Here is a 17,842-nt window from a genome sequence, read left to right on the forward strand (position 1 = left end):
AGGGCTGAAGGCAACGCAGAAGTAAGGGTGGCAATACCGCAACCTCCTTACAGTAACCTTGCGGACCCCGTCCCCCAACTCCCTTTTTGGTCAGGACCCCTACAGTTACAACACTGACATTTTAAATTTAAATATATGAAATCATGAAATCTACAATGTTTAAAATCCTATGAGCATGAAATTGACCAAAATAGACTTAAATTTGGTAGGGCCCTATCTAGGGGGTGTCTTGGGAGAAAAGGGTGGTTAATCATATGACTTGGAAGGAATGAAGTAAAGTAGGGAAAGCAGTGGAAAGAGATGAGAGCAGAGAAATAGGTAGGAGACAAGTTGGCCAATGTTTTGAAGGCAGGGGCAAATTTTGTCTAGACTGTGAGGGGAAGCCAAAGGAGTGATCTGAAGAGGAGCTTGGTGTGTCTAAAGCAGCAAACTTACAGATGGTTTTGGTAGCACCAATTTTGAACAGGCTAAGAGGAGTTGTGAAGGAGGCAGATGGGAGCCTACCAGGTCAGAGATGACTGGTTGCTGTAGATAAGGTGTAAATGTCACAGAGAATAGAGAACAATGGGCAGATTTTGAGAAATTGTATAAGAAGAAATGCCAGGATTTAGCAACCCTTCTTAGCCTCACATCCACCCATTGCCCAACTTTTTAAAACGACACAATTCTGTGGTGGTTGCTGAGCTGTTCAGTGAAACATGGTTGCTCTCCTGCCGTCTGGTTGTTCCTTCTATGAAATGTCCTGGAGGAATATTAACTACACAGTATGGGGGACGCTGGAGAAGCTACATGCATCCTTTGGAGATCTAGAAAAGGAAAAGTCACTTATGAATAACTCACAGAATGGAGAGGAGGATGCATTTATTTCATTTTAATGTTGTTTTCTCAGATTTCTCAGTGGGGCAATGCTCCAAAGGACAAACCATTATTGGCTGGCCCTCACCAAGTTCAGAGTGTCAATAAATAGGCTGGTTTTAGTGGGTACCTATGGGCACCCAGTTGGGTATCTTCAGTTTTTCCTATATCTATTTTTAAACAATTTTGTTAAAATCTAGAAATATTAAAAGTAACAATTAGAGACTGTCTCCTTTTTTTTCACCTTCCATAATGATAGTGTTTTGGCTCTTGGTTGTTTGGTGTTTTAGGCACACAGTTTAAAATTGCAATGCCTAACTGATTTAGGGGCCTAAATTTCATTTTCAAAAGGCCTCAGTCTCATTGAAAGTCACCAAAGTGCCTGGGTCATTTTTGAAAATGAGATTTAGGCTTCTAAATCAGCTGTCGCAGGGATTGAACAGAGCAACTCTTAAATGCTTGTAAAAATCTGGGCCTTGGTCAAATTGGTGGCATGTGATTGGCTGATATTCATAAATTACCGTAACTTTGTTTACAGAATCTAGTTCTGGGTTTGAAACTTTTTTTCCCAGTGCCTCATTGAGAAGAATACAACAGAAATCTTGTTTCACAGTCAGGGCAATATGTGATGTGCTTTTCTCCGCCAATTCTGCAACACCTGTGTTTTCAACTGTAGTGAAAGAGTTAAATTACATAGTTTGTGAGTGCTTCTAGGGCCACGGGACGTTGAATCTGAATTCTGTGTTATTGGCGCATACTAGGTTAAATGCATACAGTTAAAATGGTTCCAGTGCTGCAGAAATACCACAGAATTCACTGTGCACTGCCACCAGATGCTCTCATCCTTGCCATAGACATATAGATTAGATCCGCCACTGAATTCTGGGGGGCCTGTGTGCAGGTAAGGAGAATAACAGCTTATCAAATTTATGGGCACCTTTAGACCTTGCCTGAAGCTATAGGCACACTGGAATCTTGAACGTGTGGGCTGTGCTTGATTAATGTCAATATTTTAAAATGAGACAGATTTGTTAAAAATCTATAATTTTTACTGTTAGACAGAAGGGAGAGCCTCTGCTAACAGAACATGAGATGTTAATGACTTCTCTGAAACAGGCTTAACTCAGGATGCTTGGGAGCTTCTGAGCATGTGTTTCTGGTTAATGTTTTAATATGTTGGCATTTCAGAATTCAAAGGGTCACTTCCACCACTGGTCCCACTCATCCATCCTGAATTGTCACCTTTCCTTCTCCTGCTGTGGCCTCAGTAGCAAAAATGATATTTCAATAGGAGGGAAGCATATGACTGAATTTAAATATGCAAAGTAGGCAAAAATCAATTTTTAAAAGTAACAAAAAGCTAAAAAAAAAGGTTTAAAAAACTATGGAAGGGAAATAGTCACAAATATATGAAGTCCAGGTACTGATTTTTTTCAAGTAAAATGGGTATGAATAGCTACTATTTCATACCAATGTATGTTTATATGAAATAATATTATTGCATATACACAATATGTATATTGTGCAGACTTTTTCTTTTAGATGTAACTTATATCTGCATAATTTCATACATTTGTGTGTGAATGTGTAAACACATGAAATTAAGTGATATGCACCTAAATTTGTTTGCATGAAATAATATTCTTATGTATATACAAATGATATATATATTACAAGCATGTGCAGAATTTTTTTTCCTTTGAATGAACACTGTGTAAAAATCCAATACAGCTTTTTAAACTTAAAATTTTTTTTAAAATCAAGTCATTTATTGTGGAGCCTTTGCACTATTAAAGTTATTCACTGTCCAGAGACATGGTTAATTAAGAAGCCTGAACAGCCTCCTAAAATTGAACTTATGTAAGCAGATGGCTGTCTTTTAGAGTAAGATCTTGTGCCATTCAGCTGGTGACCACTAGGGGTATCTTTGTATTATTTTTCATCCAACAGCAATTTGGAGTTGAAACCTATAATAGGGGAAAACCAAGGTTCTCGGCATTTTTTTTAGCGAGCAGTGCATCCAGGATCCAAAAAAGATTTAAAAAAAAAAAGAAAAAGAAAAGAAACACACACACAACCTCCTTCAGTCACTCAACAGTGCTCTGAAATCACACAACTGGACATCAAGCAAAGGGGATTCATCTGGAGGGCAATTTCAGATCGAGATAAATCTATTGGATTAGTAGGATTATCTGATTGCAGCTGAAAAGAAGTAACGTTTGATCATTTCTATTTCTTGCCTGATGGTCGGATTTAAATGGAGGTGGCTTGCTACACAGGATGATGAATTCCGGATGGGGATTTTTTCGCCCGTCTTGGGCGAGGGAAAAAAAATTATATAAATCGATACAATTTGGAAGTGTCCGGGGGATGATTTAAAAACCCGGGGGTTACAGCTGCTTTAAAAAGGGATAACGACTCGAATCCAGTGAATTACAGGTTTAGCTGTGATTGCAAAAAGCCACTGTGAACTGGTAAATACTTTGCTGCTTTTCAACGTTGTGGTGTTTGCAGTGCGGTGTGATAGAAATTGACCCCTTGAATTATTTGGGGGCGGGCGGGGGAATCAATGTGGTGCCCTTGTCTGTCTGTGTGAGTGTTTGATGAGGGGTTAAATCTCTGTTTCTGTTATTGGGGTGGGCGAGGGCGGATCTGTTACTGCTACAATAAGAAGGGGATGCAATCAGGGGCGTCTTTGCTTGGGGGTGCAGGGATAGTGAGTTCATAGGCATTTTGCACAGCTGCCAAACGGTCAGTGTTTGCCTGTGGTGCAAAGAGAATGGCATTTTAGCTTCTGCAACTTCGCCAGCAAGATTCCTATCTGGTAGATTTCTTGCCTGTGTAATTTACAAGAGCAAGCCCCGATGCCTGGAAGGGAGCCGGATGCAGGGTTCGCCCCAGTGTTTGCCCTGCTGCTGCTTGAGGGAACTCTTTGCAGGGGGATTTGGCCGCGTACAGAGAGAGAGAGAGAAACGCACAGAAGGCAGCGCCGTATCACCTAGAAATCGGGTACTCGTTATGTTTGGATCCTCTCCTTTGCAATCGCACGCATTGCTCTCCCTAATGCAGCCAGCGCTAACTTTATCCCCCCCCCTCCCTCTTCAAATAAGTAGATGTTCCAGCTTCATTTTTGCCCATGCACTGAACTGTTGTGTGCATCGTGCAGCCCCGAGTTGCATTTCTGATGCATCAGGACAATACAGTGCCTCCTGCTAGGCTGCCGTGCCTGATGGAAGGATGATTTTTTTTTTCCCCTTCAGACATCTTCTTGCATCTGAATCCTGGGTGTTCAGGACTCCTTCTTCCTCTTCCACTGGAAAATGCACTAGAGCTTCATCTTGATTTGCTGAAGAAAAATCAATTTTCAGCAGGTTTAATGAAAATTAATCAGTCCGATTACTTAATATTAATTGGCTTCTCATTAAAGCTAGAAGTTAGCTTGGAATCAGGAGAAAGGGTGTTTATCACAAATCATTTTGAGGGGGTGCATATGGTTCCAAAGCAATTAAATTAGAATAATTGTTTTATTTAAACAAAACACAGGTTGAGTAAACTGTGTCATTCTTGCAGCAGGTGCCATGATCAGAAGAAACCATTTTCCCCCTTCTCAATCTAGTGACCTTTTTTAGGGGTTATATTTTTAGTTTGATTTTAAAAAAAAGATTTTTTTTTAGTTTTAAAAACTGTGGTATTAACATGAATTCATATGAAATGGACACACCTTGTGCCTGCAATAAATATCAAATACCATGTTTTTAGCACACTTAAATGTCTCATGAATTTGAAATGAAACTGCTCCCTGTAGCATGAACTCAAGCAAGTTATTTCAGCAAACATTTTTCAGGCAGTGCATTCCTTCCACTGAAGATATTTGCATTTATACAGATGCATGTGAGGTACCTGCCTGTACCAGTAAGTATGGACAGGTGATTCACATTAGACATTTACTTGTGAACATACTGAAAACAAATTTTCAGGGACCTCTAAACTCCTGGTTGCTTGTTTTTTTTGTTTTTGTTTTACAGTAGGAGTATTTCAGTGTATTTAGACCTTGATTATTGGTGAACAAGGAACACTGAGCTCTTCAGACTTCCTTTTCCTCTTTTTTTTTTTCTTGGTGCTTAATTCAAATAAAGGATACTCATGAAATAGCTCAAGCCTGATCAATGGTGCAAGATGGCCTTTCACCTTATCCACATGTATACCTAAAAACATGGGCCGTAATATTAACATTTGGGTAGCTAAAGCTGAGCTCCTAAATTCATATTTAAAGTGGCCTGCTTTTGTGAAATTTGTGTGGGCTAAGCACCTCTGAAAAATCAGTCCATTTCTTTTGATTTTTATATGTGGATTTAGGTGATTAACTCTAGGCTCCTTTGAAAATTTTGGCCTTCTAACTTTTTTTTCCCCACAGAGTATTGCCCTGATATAAAGTTTACTCTCTTCTCACCTTAGCTACCTTTGATGAATGTCACCAGCTTTCTTACAGGAAAGCAATAGACTGAAGTAATGTTCTAAATTTAATGGCTTTTTTGCAGTAAAGGATGAGGGAAATGTAGATCCATATGAAGAAAAAAGGCATTCTCTTATTCTATGATATGTCATGCAGAATGTGACTGGAAGGAAGGATGATCCTGAACATAATCATGCTAAGTGTGCTGAGAAGCAGCATTTGGTGGAACACCTCCCTTTTGGATGACACATGGAAGCAGCAAAGGAAACTAGTGAAGGCAATACAGACTGCTTATGACAATACCCAGTGATGAGCTGCCAAAATTTTAACAACCGGTTCCCTATAAAAAGTTCAGATTTAAGGGGGGGAGCGTAGGAGGGGCTGGGGCAGGCGGAGACATACTTGTGGGGCCGGAGGCCCCTGCAGGGTCTGGGGCAAATTGTCCCACTTGCCCCCCCAGCAGCCCTAGAGCTTGCAGCCCCCCCTCCCCTCTTACCTTGCTGGCAGCTCAAAGCAACTCCGGAGCTCAGCTGAGCTGCCCAACTGATGCTGGTGGTTGGCCACGCTGCAGCTGAGGGGAAGCGGGGGAAGGGTTGGGGGAGCCTCAGCCTCCCCAGCTGGGAATCCTGGGAGCAACAGGATGGTCCGGCCCATGGACCGGAGTTCTTTGCCCACCTCCTGGCCCTTTAGCAACCGGTTCTCCATGGAGATCTAATTTTAGCAACTGGTTCTTGAGAACCTGTGGGAACCAGCTCCAGCTCACCACTGACAATACCCTTATGTGGAAATGAACAAGGAGGTTGGGCTGAAACTGACTTGGGATATTTTTACCCATCCTAGCAAAAAAGATAATATCCTGGCTGTTAAGACTCTTAACAAAGTGAGCATGCTCAGGATTATATGGCGGGAGGTGGAGCAGTCTATTGAGGAGAGCGATTCAAAGAGCAGGATAGAGTAGGAACTTGATACTTTCATTTGAAAGTGGATGGAAGACTTGGGGATGGTGTTAACTTTATTTTTATCAATTTGCATATTTCATAACCACTGACTCATACATAAGCACACACTACACTATTGTTAGAATGGAGTGGGGGGAAGAGAGAAGCAGCAGCAGCTGAGAGATGAATTTAGTTTGTAGACATCCCTTTCTTTACTAATAGAGAGATTCTCTACTAATACATATGTAGATCTGTATTGTAGATCTCCGGCCTGCTTTGAATCACTTGTTTGTATCTGTATTTGTGGGGTTTTTTTAATCACACGGAAGGAAACTACTTAAAAATTAAATAATGAAAAAGGATGATGAGCATAATACAGTCATTCTCTGAAAGTGGATAATGAAAAGGCCACACATTGCCAGATGCTCATTAGAAAGTGTTGCAGAAGATATTTTTAAAACGTACTGCAGGAATAATTGCAATACAATCTGTTCTGGTATATAGTACTATGTCCATTACTTACCAGTATCCTAAAAATCCCTATAATTGTAGGGGTAGCAGATAGTCAAAAGACAAAAATGAGGATTTGTATTTTTACATCAATATCTTACATTTATGTATATTGTGAAGAAATGCATTTGAACATATAAGGGAACATGCATTTTAACTGTGACACATTGGTATTTCTTGCAGAAGAGCTTGTATCAAAGGGAGGCAGAAAGTTAGTAGATGGTGAAAGAGGGAGCTAGTTGGGAAAACTTCAGGAAGCATTGCACGTTGAAAGCACATCCTGTAATTTTAGTGACAAGCGATAGCATTAAATTCCCCACAATCACTATTGGTATTACAGGTGAGAATCCTGCTGACTTCTTAGTGACTCAGCTTTGTATTTGCACCTGCTTCTGAAAACCCACATGTTTTCATAATTATCGGTTGATTAATGGCTATGCTGTGTGTCATGTTTCATGCAGACATGTAATGGGTGTATTTGCTTAGGTTTGCTTTGTTTTTCTGTGCACCCTCTATAATCAGTTTTTACATAAAGAATGTTAAAGGGACACTACATAAAAATCATGGGGTGGATTATCGGTGAAAATGGATACACAACAATTCACACTGGTTGGGGATCTGGCCAAATACTTATGTCTAAACATTTTTTGCCACTGTTGTTACAAGTAAAAGGTTAGGTTACTATGAATGAAAGTGTTTAGAGAATTACCCTACCCACTTTTAAAGTTTCTTTTCTTTGTGTGTATATAACACTTTTTGTATAGTCAGTTTCACTGTAGCCCCTGAATCTGTTAGTCAGTTTCCAATAGTGTTTGCTTGGGTGTTTCTCACAGAAAGAGGGAAGAAAAGCCATCTTTAAAATTGGTAATGTGTGATTTAAAACCACAGAAGTGGTGCAGGGGGACAGAGTTTGTGGGCGGGGGCAAGACAACTCTATTTCAAGTTAATTTTTTTTAATTGAACAATCAATGTAAAGTGCAGAAGGTTTGTTTTTGTTTTTTTGTTTTAGTGTTTCCTAAAAATGTTCCAAAATGGACCTTCGTAAAGATGGCCTTAGCATACTTGTTGAACTGGTTGTAATGACTTAATGAGAGAAACAGGTTGACATTGCACTTTATAATTGAATTGTCCATTTAAGTGATTTAGAAAAGAACTGCTCAATATTTACATGCCTGGTTATATGGAAAGCTGCAGGAGTTGAATTCTAGTAATTTTTTAATGAGTTTTTAAAAAAACTTATTTGTTTAATTGAAAGTGGAAAATGCTACTTTCCCATAGGATTAACCCACATATTAGTAATAGTGTGTAACTTAATAACAATCACATTTAAGAGGAATAGTGCAATATAAAACAAAATGTTTTTAGTTCTTGATCCCACCAATGTAACTTAATTGAAGTCAGTGAAGTTATTCTTAGTTTACGCCTCATGTGAGAGGAGAATAAGGTCCTGAAATTGTTGCATCAGAGAACTGATGCATCCTGGTTTCAAAGTATTTCTTATTGCAGGAATCATGGCCAACATGATCATAAGGAGACCTGAGACTAGGTTTCTGTAACCTAATTAGGTATCTGTCTTCTCCCAGGTAGCAAAGGACAAGGAAAGCAGAACAGCCAGCTAAGTAACAGGAGCTAAACAGGAAGTCAGATGGAAAGAGTAAATCACTGCAGACATTTAACAGTATTATACACTAAGCTTTTGAGAAATTTTATTTTAATTTTTTTACAACAGTAAAGATAGTCTCTGCTATGTCTATTTCATGTGCCACAGATTGGAGATTTCTCCCCCACAACACTTTACTGCTGCCATTACTGCAGACTTTATAGATCAGAGATGTGTCAGCGAGTTAGCTTTAGCTGTAATGTTTTTTTGTGTGAAACCTTATGGGCCTTGCAGCCACTTTCTCATACTGACACACATAAAACGTTCAAGTTCTCATATTTATTATTTAGTTTTCTTCCTTTTTATAAAGCAATGGAGCACTTGAGTATATGAACGTGAAGTCAAAAGTGACAGGCAAGCATGAATAGGACTTAATAAGTTTTTAATAATATACATATTAGAGACTGCTAAAGAAAGTTTAATTAAGAAAAACAAGCTAAGCATGAAATTCATTTTAGAGCAAATACAAGTGAAGTTACAGCTACAGATGTAGAATCAAAAACCAGAATGATACATCACAGTAAATGGAATCCTAAACTAGATGATAGGTCCATTTAATACTAAATGTAGTGTGTATTCTACAGTGCTGTAAGTGTGCCAATAGCACACAAAAACCCCTTGCTCTAGATTCTGAACTATAGTTAGAGGTGACAGCTTTGTGCTCAGCAAAGTTGTTTTTATGTTTATCTTAAGAAGAAAGACAGAATCAAAATCCGCTTGATTCTGATCTCGGTTACATTGATGGAACTGAGATCTGATTCTGGGCTAATGATATCAATGTTTTCTTTTTTGGCGTAGCACAGATATATACACTGTATTTATTTGTGTACTGAATTGAAACAGCTATTGATCTAGCTCCACAAACATGGATTTGGAATGCTTGGGTAGTGATACCGTGTGGTGCTGTGATGGAAGAACAATCCATATAGAGTCTCTGCATATACCAGCCTTTTTGCCTTCAGAGTTCTTCAGCAAGCTACAGGATTTGGCAGACAATTGTATTTGACTCTGTATCTCAAATGCTTAATGTTGAAAGATAAGAAACATGCAGAAATTGGCATGTTGCCTACGTGTTTGATGTGCAAGCATGGGTTATTTGATGAACGTATATTAAAGGGCAATGATAAAGGATCAAATTCTGCTCATCTACTCAGGATTAGTCCTGTTGAATCAAGATTTGGCCATAAACTATATATTATTCATCTAAGTTTTTAGTACACATTTTAGTGCTTAATCTTTTACCCATTGAAGTCAATGACAGAACTTTGGGTCATTTCAGTGGGAGCAGGATTGGAGCTCTGTAGTTGTGAATTCTACAATGAAATGTAAAACTGATCAGATTTGATTTAAGATAGTGGAGCATGTGAATGTTTCATAAAATGTTCATCAGCAGAGTATTACATAAATTGTAATCTTCAATATACAGGAAGTCTTCTGTATCAAAGAACTCACATGAGAAATATATGGGGCATTTTCCCACCCACATGATCTATCATTAAAACAAGATCATTTAAATTCTCGAGTCCAGAAGCACATTGTTGGTATGAACATGGTAACCAACTGTACATTGTATTTTGCAGAATAGTTGTAGAATTCAAATTGAGTATAATACTTGGTCCATTTAAGAGTTAACCATAAGCTGCTAAAAGGAATAAAGGTTCACTTCACTACCCATTATATTCCAAGCCAGTGCATCTGTCATTTTTAATTTAAATCTGTATTACTTAACTGTCTAAACTTTACACACAAGTGACAGAGTTATCTATTCTTTCTGTTCTGAGTAAAATCACCATTTTCATTGCCTACTTACTGTGCAAAATGTCAGACAGTTCTAGTCTACATGTTAAACATAATGGCCAACTTATGGTAATATAAACAATTACTTTAGCTAAGGAGTAGGAATATTTTAAAAAATAGTTATTGATATCAGAAAATGGAAGATAAGAAGTAAATGACACTATGCCATGAGACTTAAGCATGTCTCATTCAGAAACAGTTTTTATTAGCAAGACTTCTGATCATAATTTCCTATCTTGGTAAATCTAAGTTGCTGAAAAGTATTTAAAGAGACCACTTGATATAATTAGCAAATGTTCCCACTAATAAGAACAACAAATATATAATGGGGCTGAAAAATGTAAAACAAGTTTAATATCCTTGCCCCTTTTTTAGTCTTATCCATATGTTTTAACGTAGCTATTTATTAACACTATGCTTCTAAAAGATATATGTATATAGACTGTATATTACATATATAAATGTGTATATGTATATTACATATAAAATTGTATATTAATAATTTGTTATGCATCTAAAATAAAACATATGGCATTGTTTACATATATAGAACTAATGTTAAATAAAGGGGAGTGGATGGCTCAGGGGATGGAGCCAATCACCTCTAAATAGTGAGTTCTGTCTGATCATAGCTAGTCCTGTCTGAAAATCCTTGCCATCAGACAGTTATGGGATGACTTGTGTGGAATAACCTTTGTGGTCTCGGATCAGTTCCCAGTGGGCAGGTGACCACATCAAAATAGCTAACATAACATTTGGCACCATTGTTGTTGGCTGTTTCAGCAGAGATCAAAGATTTGAATGGGTTTGGATACTAAATTTCTTTCTAAAGCAAGTGTACTCTAAGGGTGAGATATATTGGCAAGACAGTGTGGGGAAGCATGCATTGTTGTAGCCGGTGTGTACATCTCTTGGGTGTGTGTATATACAGGACTTCAGTCTCTAGTGCTGTCAGTTTGACAGACTTCAATGCATTAAATTCATGTAGATAGAAGAAAAATAATTTTCTTTAAAAAAGATATAGGAACCATTCCTTTTCTGAGTTAAATCCATACAAACCCACTGACTACAGTTGTGTACACAAGAGCAGAATTTTGTCTCGGTCTCTAATATCAGATAGAAAGAAAATGTGAAATGTTTGTTACCAAACTTCTCTTCAAGCAATGAAAAATGTTAGAGAAGAGAAAGCAAACTCCAGAATAGAATATATCTTTTCAGCCTACCCGATAATGTTTGCAATCAACATATCCCTCTGGTGCAGTATAATCTTTTTCTTTAGTGCCATGTATTGTCCTGCCTATAACATTCTTGTTTTGGTCTAACATTAGTTTAGACGTGTGTGTGAACATGAAGTAACTTTTTGCTTTTCAGTTATACTTTGAGGTGGATGTCAGTCGAAGCGGGATGAATGCTGCAATGCTTTGCAAACTTGTTTGCGTTTTGAAAGGAAATCGCTTTGGAAGTGTTCAGGTCCCTTTTGTATTCACTTTCCATGAACATTTGTGCAACAGTTTCACAAATGCTTGTGGAAAGGGATCAAGTTATGGGGTACTTTACGGGCTACATTAGGGCAGCTATGTGCTAGTTCTCTAGCTCAGGGCTGCCCTACAGATGGAATAACTTACCTCAGGTTGTGTAGAGCTGCCATAGCAACTCCTGTGCCACCCCACTTCCAATAACTGGCACAGAGGGTGTGGCCAAGGGAAAGGAGACTCAGCCAGGTCCTTCTATTGTCTCCCTCAGTTGCTGTAATAGTCCACTAAGGCTGTTGGCAGCTGGTGCAATTTAGAGCATCCCTCAGGCATGAAATTAAGTTGTGAGGAGCGGTTAGGCTGCTCTAAATTATGCTGGGGGACTGGTCTGTTCCAGAATTGTCCACGTCATGAGGAGCACCAATGTGACCTAAAGCCATCTTTGCATGCTGGCTCCTGAGCTATAGGGAATGCTTGACTGCTGTCACTCAGGATCGGGGCCATAAAATAAATGAGATTCAGAAAAAAAATATTACATTTTGAATAACAAACAAAATAGAGAAAATCTCAATATACTCAAATTCCCAAACCCATGAAAAAATGTATTGAATAAATTTTGTGTGTTATCGGTGATTTACTCTGTGGTAACTGACAATGATGATCCTCAGCCCTAGACAAAGATAACATCTGACAATGATCATTTTTAACTCTAGGCCTCAGTATATTCTGATGCTACAGCCATGAATGATTGTCTTCACACTCTCTGTACTTCAAACTGCTCACCACTGTTGGGTAACTGACTTTCCAGCCCACCGTCCTGCCCATTCCCACGCTTGCTCATTGCTGCTTCTGATAGTAGTGCACCCACACAAGACTTATTTTCTCCCTACTGATTCCTGTCTAGTCAGCTCCAGGGGAAAGCTAAACAGGGAACACATGCTGAGGTCTTAAAAAATGTTTCTGGCAACAACTAAGTAGAACAGGTAGATGTGCTCCAGGCAAGAGTCCCAGCCTGTCCTGAGGTCACCTCACTGCTAACAAGTAGATCTTTGTGTTAGAGTTCTGCAAGAACTTGAATAAACTAAACAATCTCTGTATTTGCCTGACTTCATGTTTTTAGTCTTTTTGCCTCAGGGTAGCTCTCATAGGGACAGGCCTGGCTCCAGGCACCAGCACAGCAAGCAGGTGCTTGGGGCGGCCAATGGAAAGGGGCGGCACATTGAGCTCTTTGGGGGCAATTCAGCTGCAGGTCCCTCAGTCCCGGCCCCCGAATTGCCACCGAAGAATGAAGCGCCGTGGTGGAGTTGCCGCCGATTGCGACTGCGGCATTTTTTTTTTCCTGTGGCTTGGAATGGCAAAAACCCTGGAGCCAGCCGTGCGTAGGGCTGAAATAATGCACTATTTCCGCCTTTCCAGAGGAGATCAGATCTCTTATTACTTCTCCATAAACAATTCCCTTAACTATTGGGAGTGGGGGGGACCCTATTAAAAAAAGAAGCATAAATGCAGATACTAGAATGTGTGGACATCGCAGCTGGAAGCCCTTTCTCACCTACTGGATTATATACCCTTTGACTCTGCTGGCTCCTGCTGATCAGTAAGGGCTAATTAATGAAAATAGCCAAACCTATTATTGATTTATGTCCTTATCACTGCAGGCTCTTTATGATATCATAGAACAAAACTTTATCCATGCTGGGCAGGACATCCAATGGAATGTTTTAAAACCACAGCTCTACGCTTTTGGAAATAGTTTAATAACTAGGGGGAAAACCTCCGACATCTGAACTATTAAGGGGACAACTGCTGACTATTTAATTTTATATTATTTTTAACACAACTGCTTTTGGTTCCTAGATTTCTTTTTTGCTACTGGAGTATACCAAAGAAGTGCTTGTCTTAATAACTGAAAAATAGCTTTGACACTTGAAGAGAAGGCAGTCTGCTAAATGAACTGCTGTTTAAAGCGTATCTTGGTAATTTTCCACATTGAACTGACTCAGCAGTGAAAAAGAAAGGAAGGAATTATTTGGTGCTGCTTTGTTAAATTTGATTTCTCCTTAGACATTCCCCAAACCATCTATTTAGTGGAACAGCTACTTCAGTGAAGTATCAGAGGGGTAGCCGTGTTAGTCTGGTTTTGTAGAAGCAGCAAAGAATCCTGTGGCACCTTATAGACTAACAGACGTTTTGCAGCATGAGCTTTCGTGGGTGAATACCCATTTCTTCCGAAGAAGTGGGTATTCACCCACGAAAGCTCATGCTGCAAAACGTCTGTTAGTCTATAAGGTGCCACAGGATTCTTCAGTGAAGTACTTATTATTAAATAGAGAACATCAGAATTCTGGGGAGAGAGGGGCAGAACACATTCTTTTACCACTGAAAAAAACCCAAGATTTTGAGACTTAAGTGCTTGTATTAAATCCATCTAGTTTGGCATATTTTACTGACCTATCATTGTCCACCAAAATTAGGCCAGTAAGTAACTTTCTCCTCGTTTAGACTTTGAAGGTTGTACTGACCACTGCTCCTCAGTCTCTGAAATCCCATGTTCTTACTCATGGTCAAGAAAGTTCTTGCTGTCTCCAATCTGAAAGGTGACAAAACAAAAATCTCCCAAGATGCAATTGTCCAGGTGCCATTCTGCACATGTTTATTAAGCTAAATAGAAGTGCATACATTAATCTTCAGAAATGGTTTGTGCAAGTAAATCTGTGTGTTTCCAACAAATACTGAAAATTTGAAGCAGAAGAAAGATGGGCATAAGCCCGTCTTCTGTATGTTAATATAGTTTCACAGCAAAAGGTATTAGAATTAGCAGAGAGTGATGAAATTGTCAAAGCTACATCTATCTCCTTATTGCCTTCTGAGATAGATTTTTCAGAGCTAAAGGAATATTAGACATGAACCAAATCTCCTGCTGTCCTATATAGCTTTTACAATCTCCTTTTTAATAAGCCAAACTGCAGGGCAGTCTGTCTGTTAGACAAGCTCTTCTTTAGAATTCCCTCTTCCATGTGTATAGACGTGATAAAAACAACCTTTCATTAGAGCTGCCAGTGCTGTCTCAAAAGGTGTTTCAAAATGTGGAGTATACTAAGTAAAACTCATTTCCTGTACATTACACACTGTTTTACAATGAGTATAAGATTACCCTGTTACTTTGTACATTATACTGCATTTAAAATTAAAGTATATTGTAAATTGTGTTGGCAATGTGATTAATATGAAAAGGAAAGATGTTATGGTATGCTCTAAGCAATCTTCAAAACTACTGCATTACAGTCTCTGTATCACAACCTTTGTGATAAAAGAGAGTGGAAAATAGAATCAGGGATTCCAGATTATATAGTCTCTGATCCTAACAGATTATTTTTCTAGGATATTGTGCAGTAGACATACTGGTGTTTGAAAAAAATCAGGATCTGTGGGAGCATTTAAATGGTTGTATTGAAAATTAAGAGTAGAGGGAACTGATTCTGCATTCCTTGCGCGCGCACACATCTTTCACTGCAGTCAGTAGTGTGTAAGGAATCGGGCTGTAAAAGAGAATTGTGATACACAGACAACTCGATTTGATTTGTGTGTTCATTCCCCTCTTCAAATAATTTCCAAAAGAAGCAGCCTTTGAGGTCCAGTCTTGCTTCTTGGAAGTCAGTGGGAGTTTTGCTTTGACTTCAGAAGGACCAGAATCTGGTCCTGTATTGTGAATATTTGGAAATCAAGTTAAAGATTGTTTCTCTGTCGGCAAGAAGTGCCAAAATCCTCACATCCTGATTTTTCCATTAGCTATCCAAGATAGATACATGGTTAAGAGGTCATCATATAAAGTATTTCATGTTGTACCCTATAAAATATTCCACAAGTTTGGGCTTTTTCCCTTCAAATTGTAAATTACATTTTAAAATGGGAAAATCAGTGTTTCTTGTATGTACACATGTAATCTATTTTAATTAAATAAGTTACTTTATGTTTTAGCATTCAGCATCACGAGATGACTTGCTTTTACTGAGTTTTGAGATTTAATAAAATAATTGATCTATGGTTTCTATTGTCTTGATAAACCAATCTCTGCTAACAAGTTTAAAATGGAATTTGGGACGGTTAAGTCATATAAAAATGTAATGGTAAAACATATTTAATCTGAGCTGGCAGCAATTTTGTTTATTTTTAGGAATGTGCATTTTAAAACTATTTTTGAGAGGCCTGTTTCTTCTGAAAAGCTCTGTAAAGTAAGGCGGTCACACTGCAAATAATCCAATAATCAGTAGTTCACCCGTCATTTCATGGAACCCATAAACTACCTACTGTAGAAATTTACTTACATGACACTAGCAAATATTAATATATGTGCAATAACTTGTAAAACAACTAGTTATTACTCTGCCCATATTAGCTCTTTCATACTAATGATTTATTTTCATTTTCTCCAGGATATAGACCTGCAGCTAATTGGATTTGATTTATAAGAGGGGAATCTGCAGTAGATGGCCGCTCTCTGCATATTGCCACTATGGAAAACAGAATTGTCAATAGGATGTAGGCTGATAAATAGTGCTGTGTGAAGATGCTGCTTCAATAAGTGTGAAATCAATGGAAGATACTTGTCGTGTGAGAAGCCTTTTGAGATTTTTCTGACAGGCTCATATTTAGGAAACTTGATCCATTTCCTGCGGTTGCCCTGTTTTTACACAAGTGGATACGAATAAGATTGCTTCATTGTAGCTATACAACTAATGTGGGACCATGGCCCTTCCAAGATCCGTTTGGCTGAACTGCGTACGGAGAGCGATGATGGTCCGTTTATTACACATGGGATTGGATGCCACTTTTGTTCTTTGTATACTTGGATTTTTGCTTCATGCTGCAGCTGTGTCCTCACAAAAATTGGATGATATTGACCCACTCGTGACCACCAACTTTGGCAAGATAAGAGGGATTAAGAAGGAACTTAATAATGAAATTTTGGGGCCTGTTATTCAGTTTCTTGGGGTTCCGTATGCTGCCCCACCAGTAGGAGAGCATCGCTTTCAACCTCCTGAACCTCCATCTCCCTGGTCAGATATAAAAAATGCTACTCAGTTTGCTCCAGTGTGTCCGCAGAACATTATAGAAGGCAGATTGCCTGAAGTCATGCTTCCTGTGTGGTTTACTAATAACTTGGATGTAGTTTCTACCTATGTACAAGATCAGAATGAAGACTGCCTCTATTTAAATATATATGTCCCAACTGAGGATGGTGAGTTAATAGCAGACAAAACAAGGAGACCTTTTTATTTTCTTGTTCTAAGGTTTAACAGTATTAATTCATGTGTACTGGTAGCATGCATGGCTTTCCTTGTTTGCATGCTAGCATTTTACATGTATGCATGCTGCTTTTTCTGTGTATGCATCTGTTCCGATATAAATATTTTTCCTGTCTACGCTCATTTTCTTTCTCCCACAGCACGTGTACTTTTAGGTTGAAGTTGGTACCTAATTCTCATTCCCACCCACTGACTTCTGGGAAGATGCATCAACATTTATCCATTGCATGTGCAGGCACAACAAATTGGGAATCCTCCGCACCTAATAAAAGCAGGCCATATCTAAGTTAGATAGTGGTGTTGCATGCTCCTACTGTCTGTGATGGAGCTCCATTTTATTTTCTAGTCTTCTATTCATTTTTCAGTCAAAAGAATATCCAAGGAATGTGCCAGAAAACCCGGCAAGAAAATTTGTAGAAAAGGAGGTATGTATAAAAGTGGACCAAAAAAAAAAATGGGGGAAAAACAAAACTTTGCAGAGGAAGAACAAGTAACAAATTTTAAAAAGGCTAATTGCTGATACTGTGAAGTGAAAGGTTAGGGAATACCTTGTATTTAATGACTCCAGAAAGATAATTAAATAGAGACCTAGTTAATAGAGGCCTAGATGAGAGGATAAGGTTTGTAAAGCCTGAACTCAGTTACACCTGATTATATCTCTTGTGCTGACTGTATTGACAAGTTCCATCTGTACTTGGACCTTTTAGTCTAGAGAAGTGTCATTCAAGTATAACTACGGTATACGCATGCACAGTGAGAGGTGGATATGCATTAGGGACTGCCCTCCTGCCACTGATATCAACGGCAAAAACCCCTACACCCACTGATTTCAGTGTTGCTGTGATTAAGCC

The 17,842-nt window shown here is 38.7% G+C and overlaps 1 protein-coding gene across 1 annotated transcript in view; it reads left to right on the forward strand.

The window, feature by feature from the left end:
• The first annotated feature begins 3,068 nt into the window (after positions 1-3,068).
• The window catches only part of NLGN1 (neuroligin 1), a 468,962-nt gene continuing 454,188 nt past the window's right edge, over positions 3,069-17,842 (forward strand). Inside the window, exons 1-3 of the mRNA XM_045031370.1 lie at positions 3,069-3,329; positions 16,119-16,924; positions 17,357-17,416. Of these exons, the coding sequence (XP_044887305.1) occupies positions 16,432-16,924; positions 17,357-17,416 (553 nt within the window). The 5' untranslated portion in view covers positions 3,069-3,329; positions 16,119-16,431. The remainder of the gene's footprint in view (positions 3,330-16,118; positions 16,925-17,356; positions 17,417-17,842) is intronic.

The sequence above is a fragment of the Mauremys mutica genome, chromosome 9, assembly GCF_020497125.1.
Source record: "Mauremys mutica isolate MM-2020 ecotype Southern chromosome 9, ASM2049712v1, whole genome shotgun sequence".
Taxonomy (NCBI): domain Eukaryota; kingdom Metazoa; phylum Chordata; order Testudines; family Geoemydidae; genus Mauremys; species Mauremys mutica.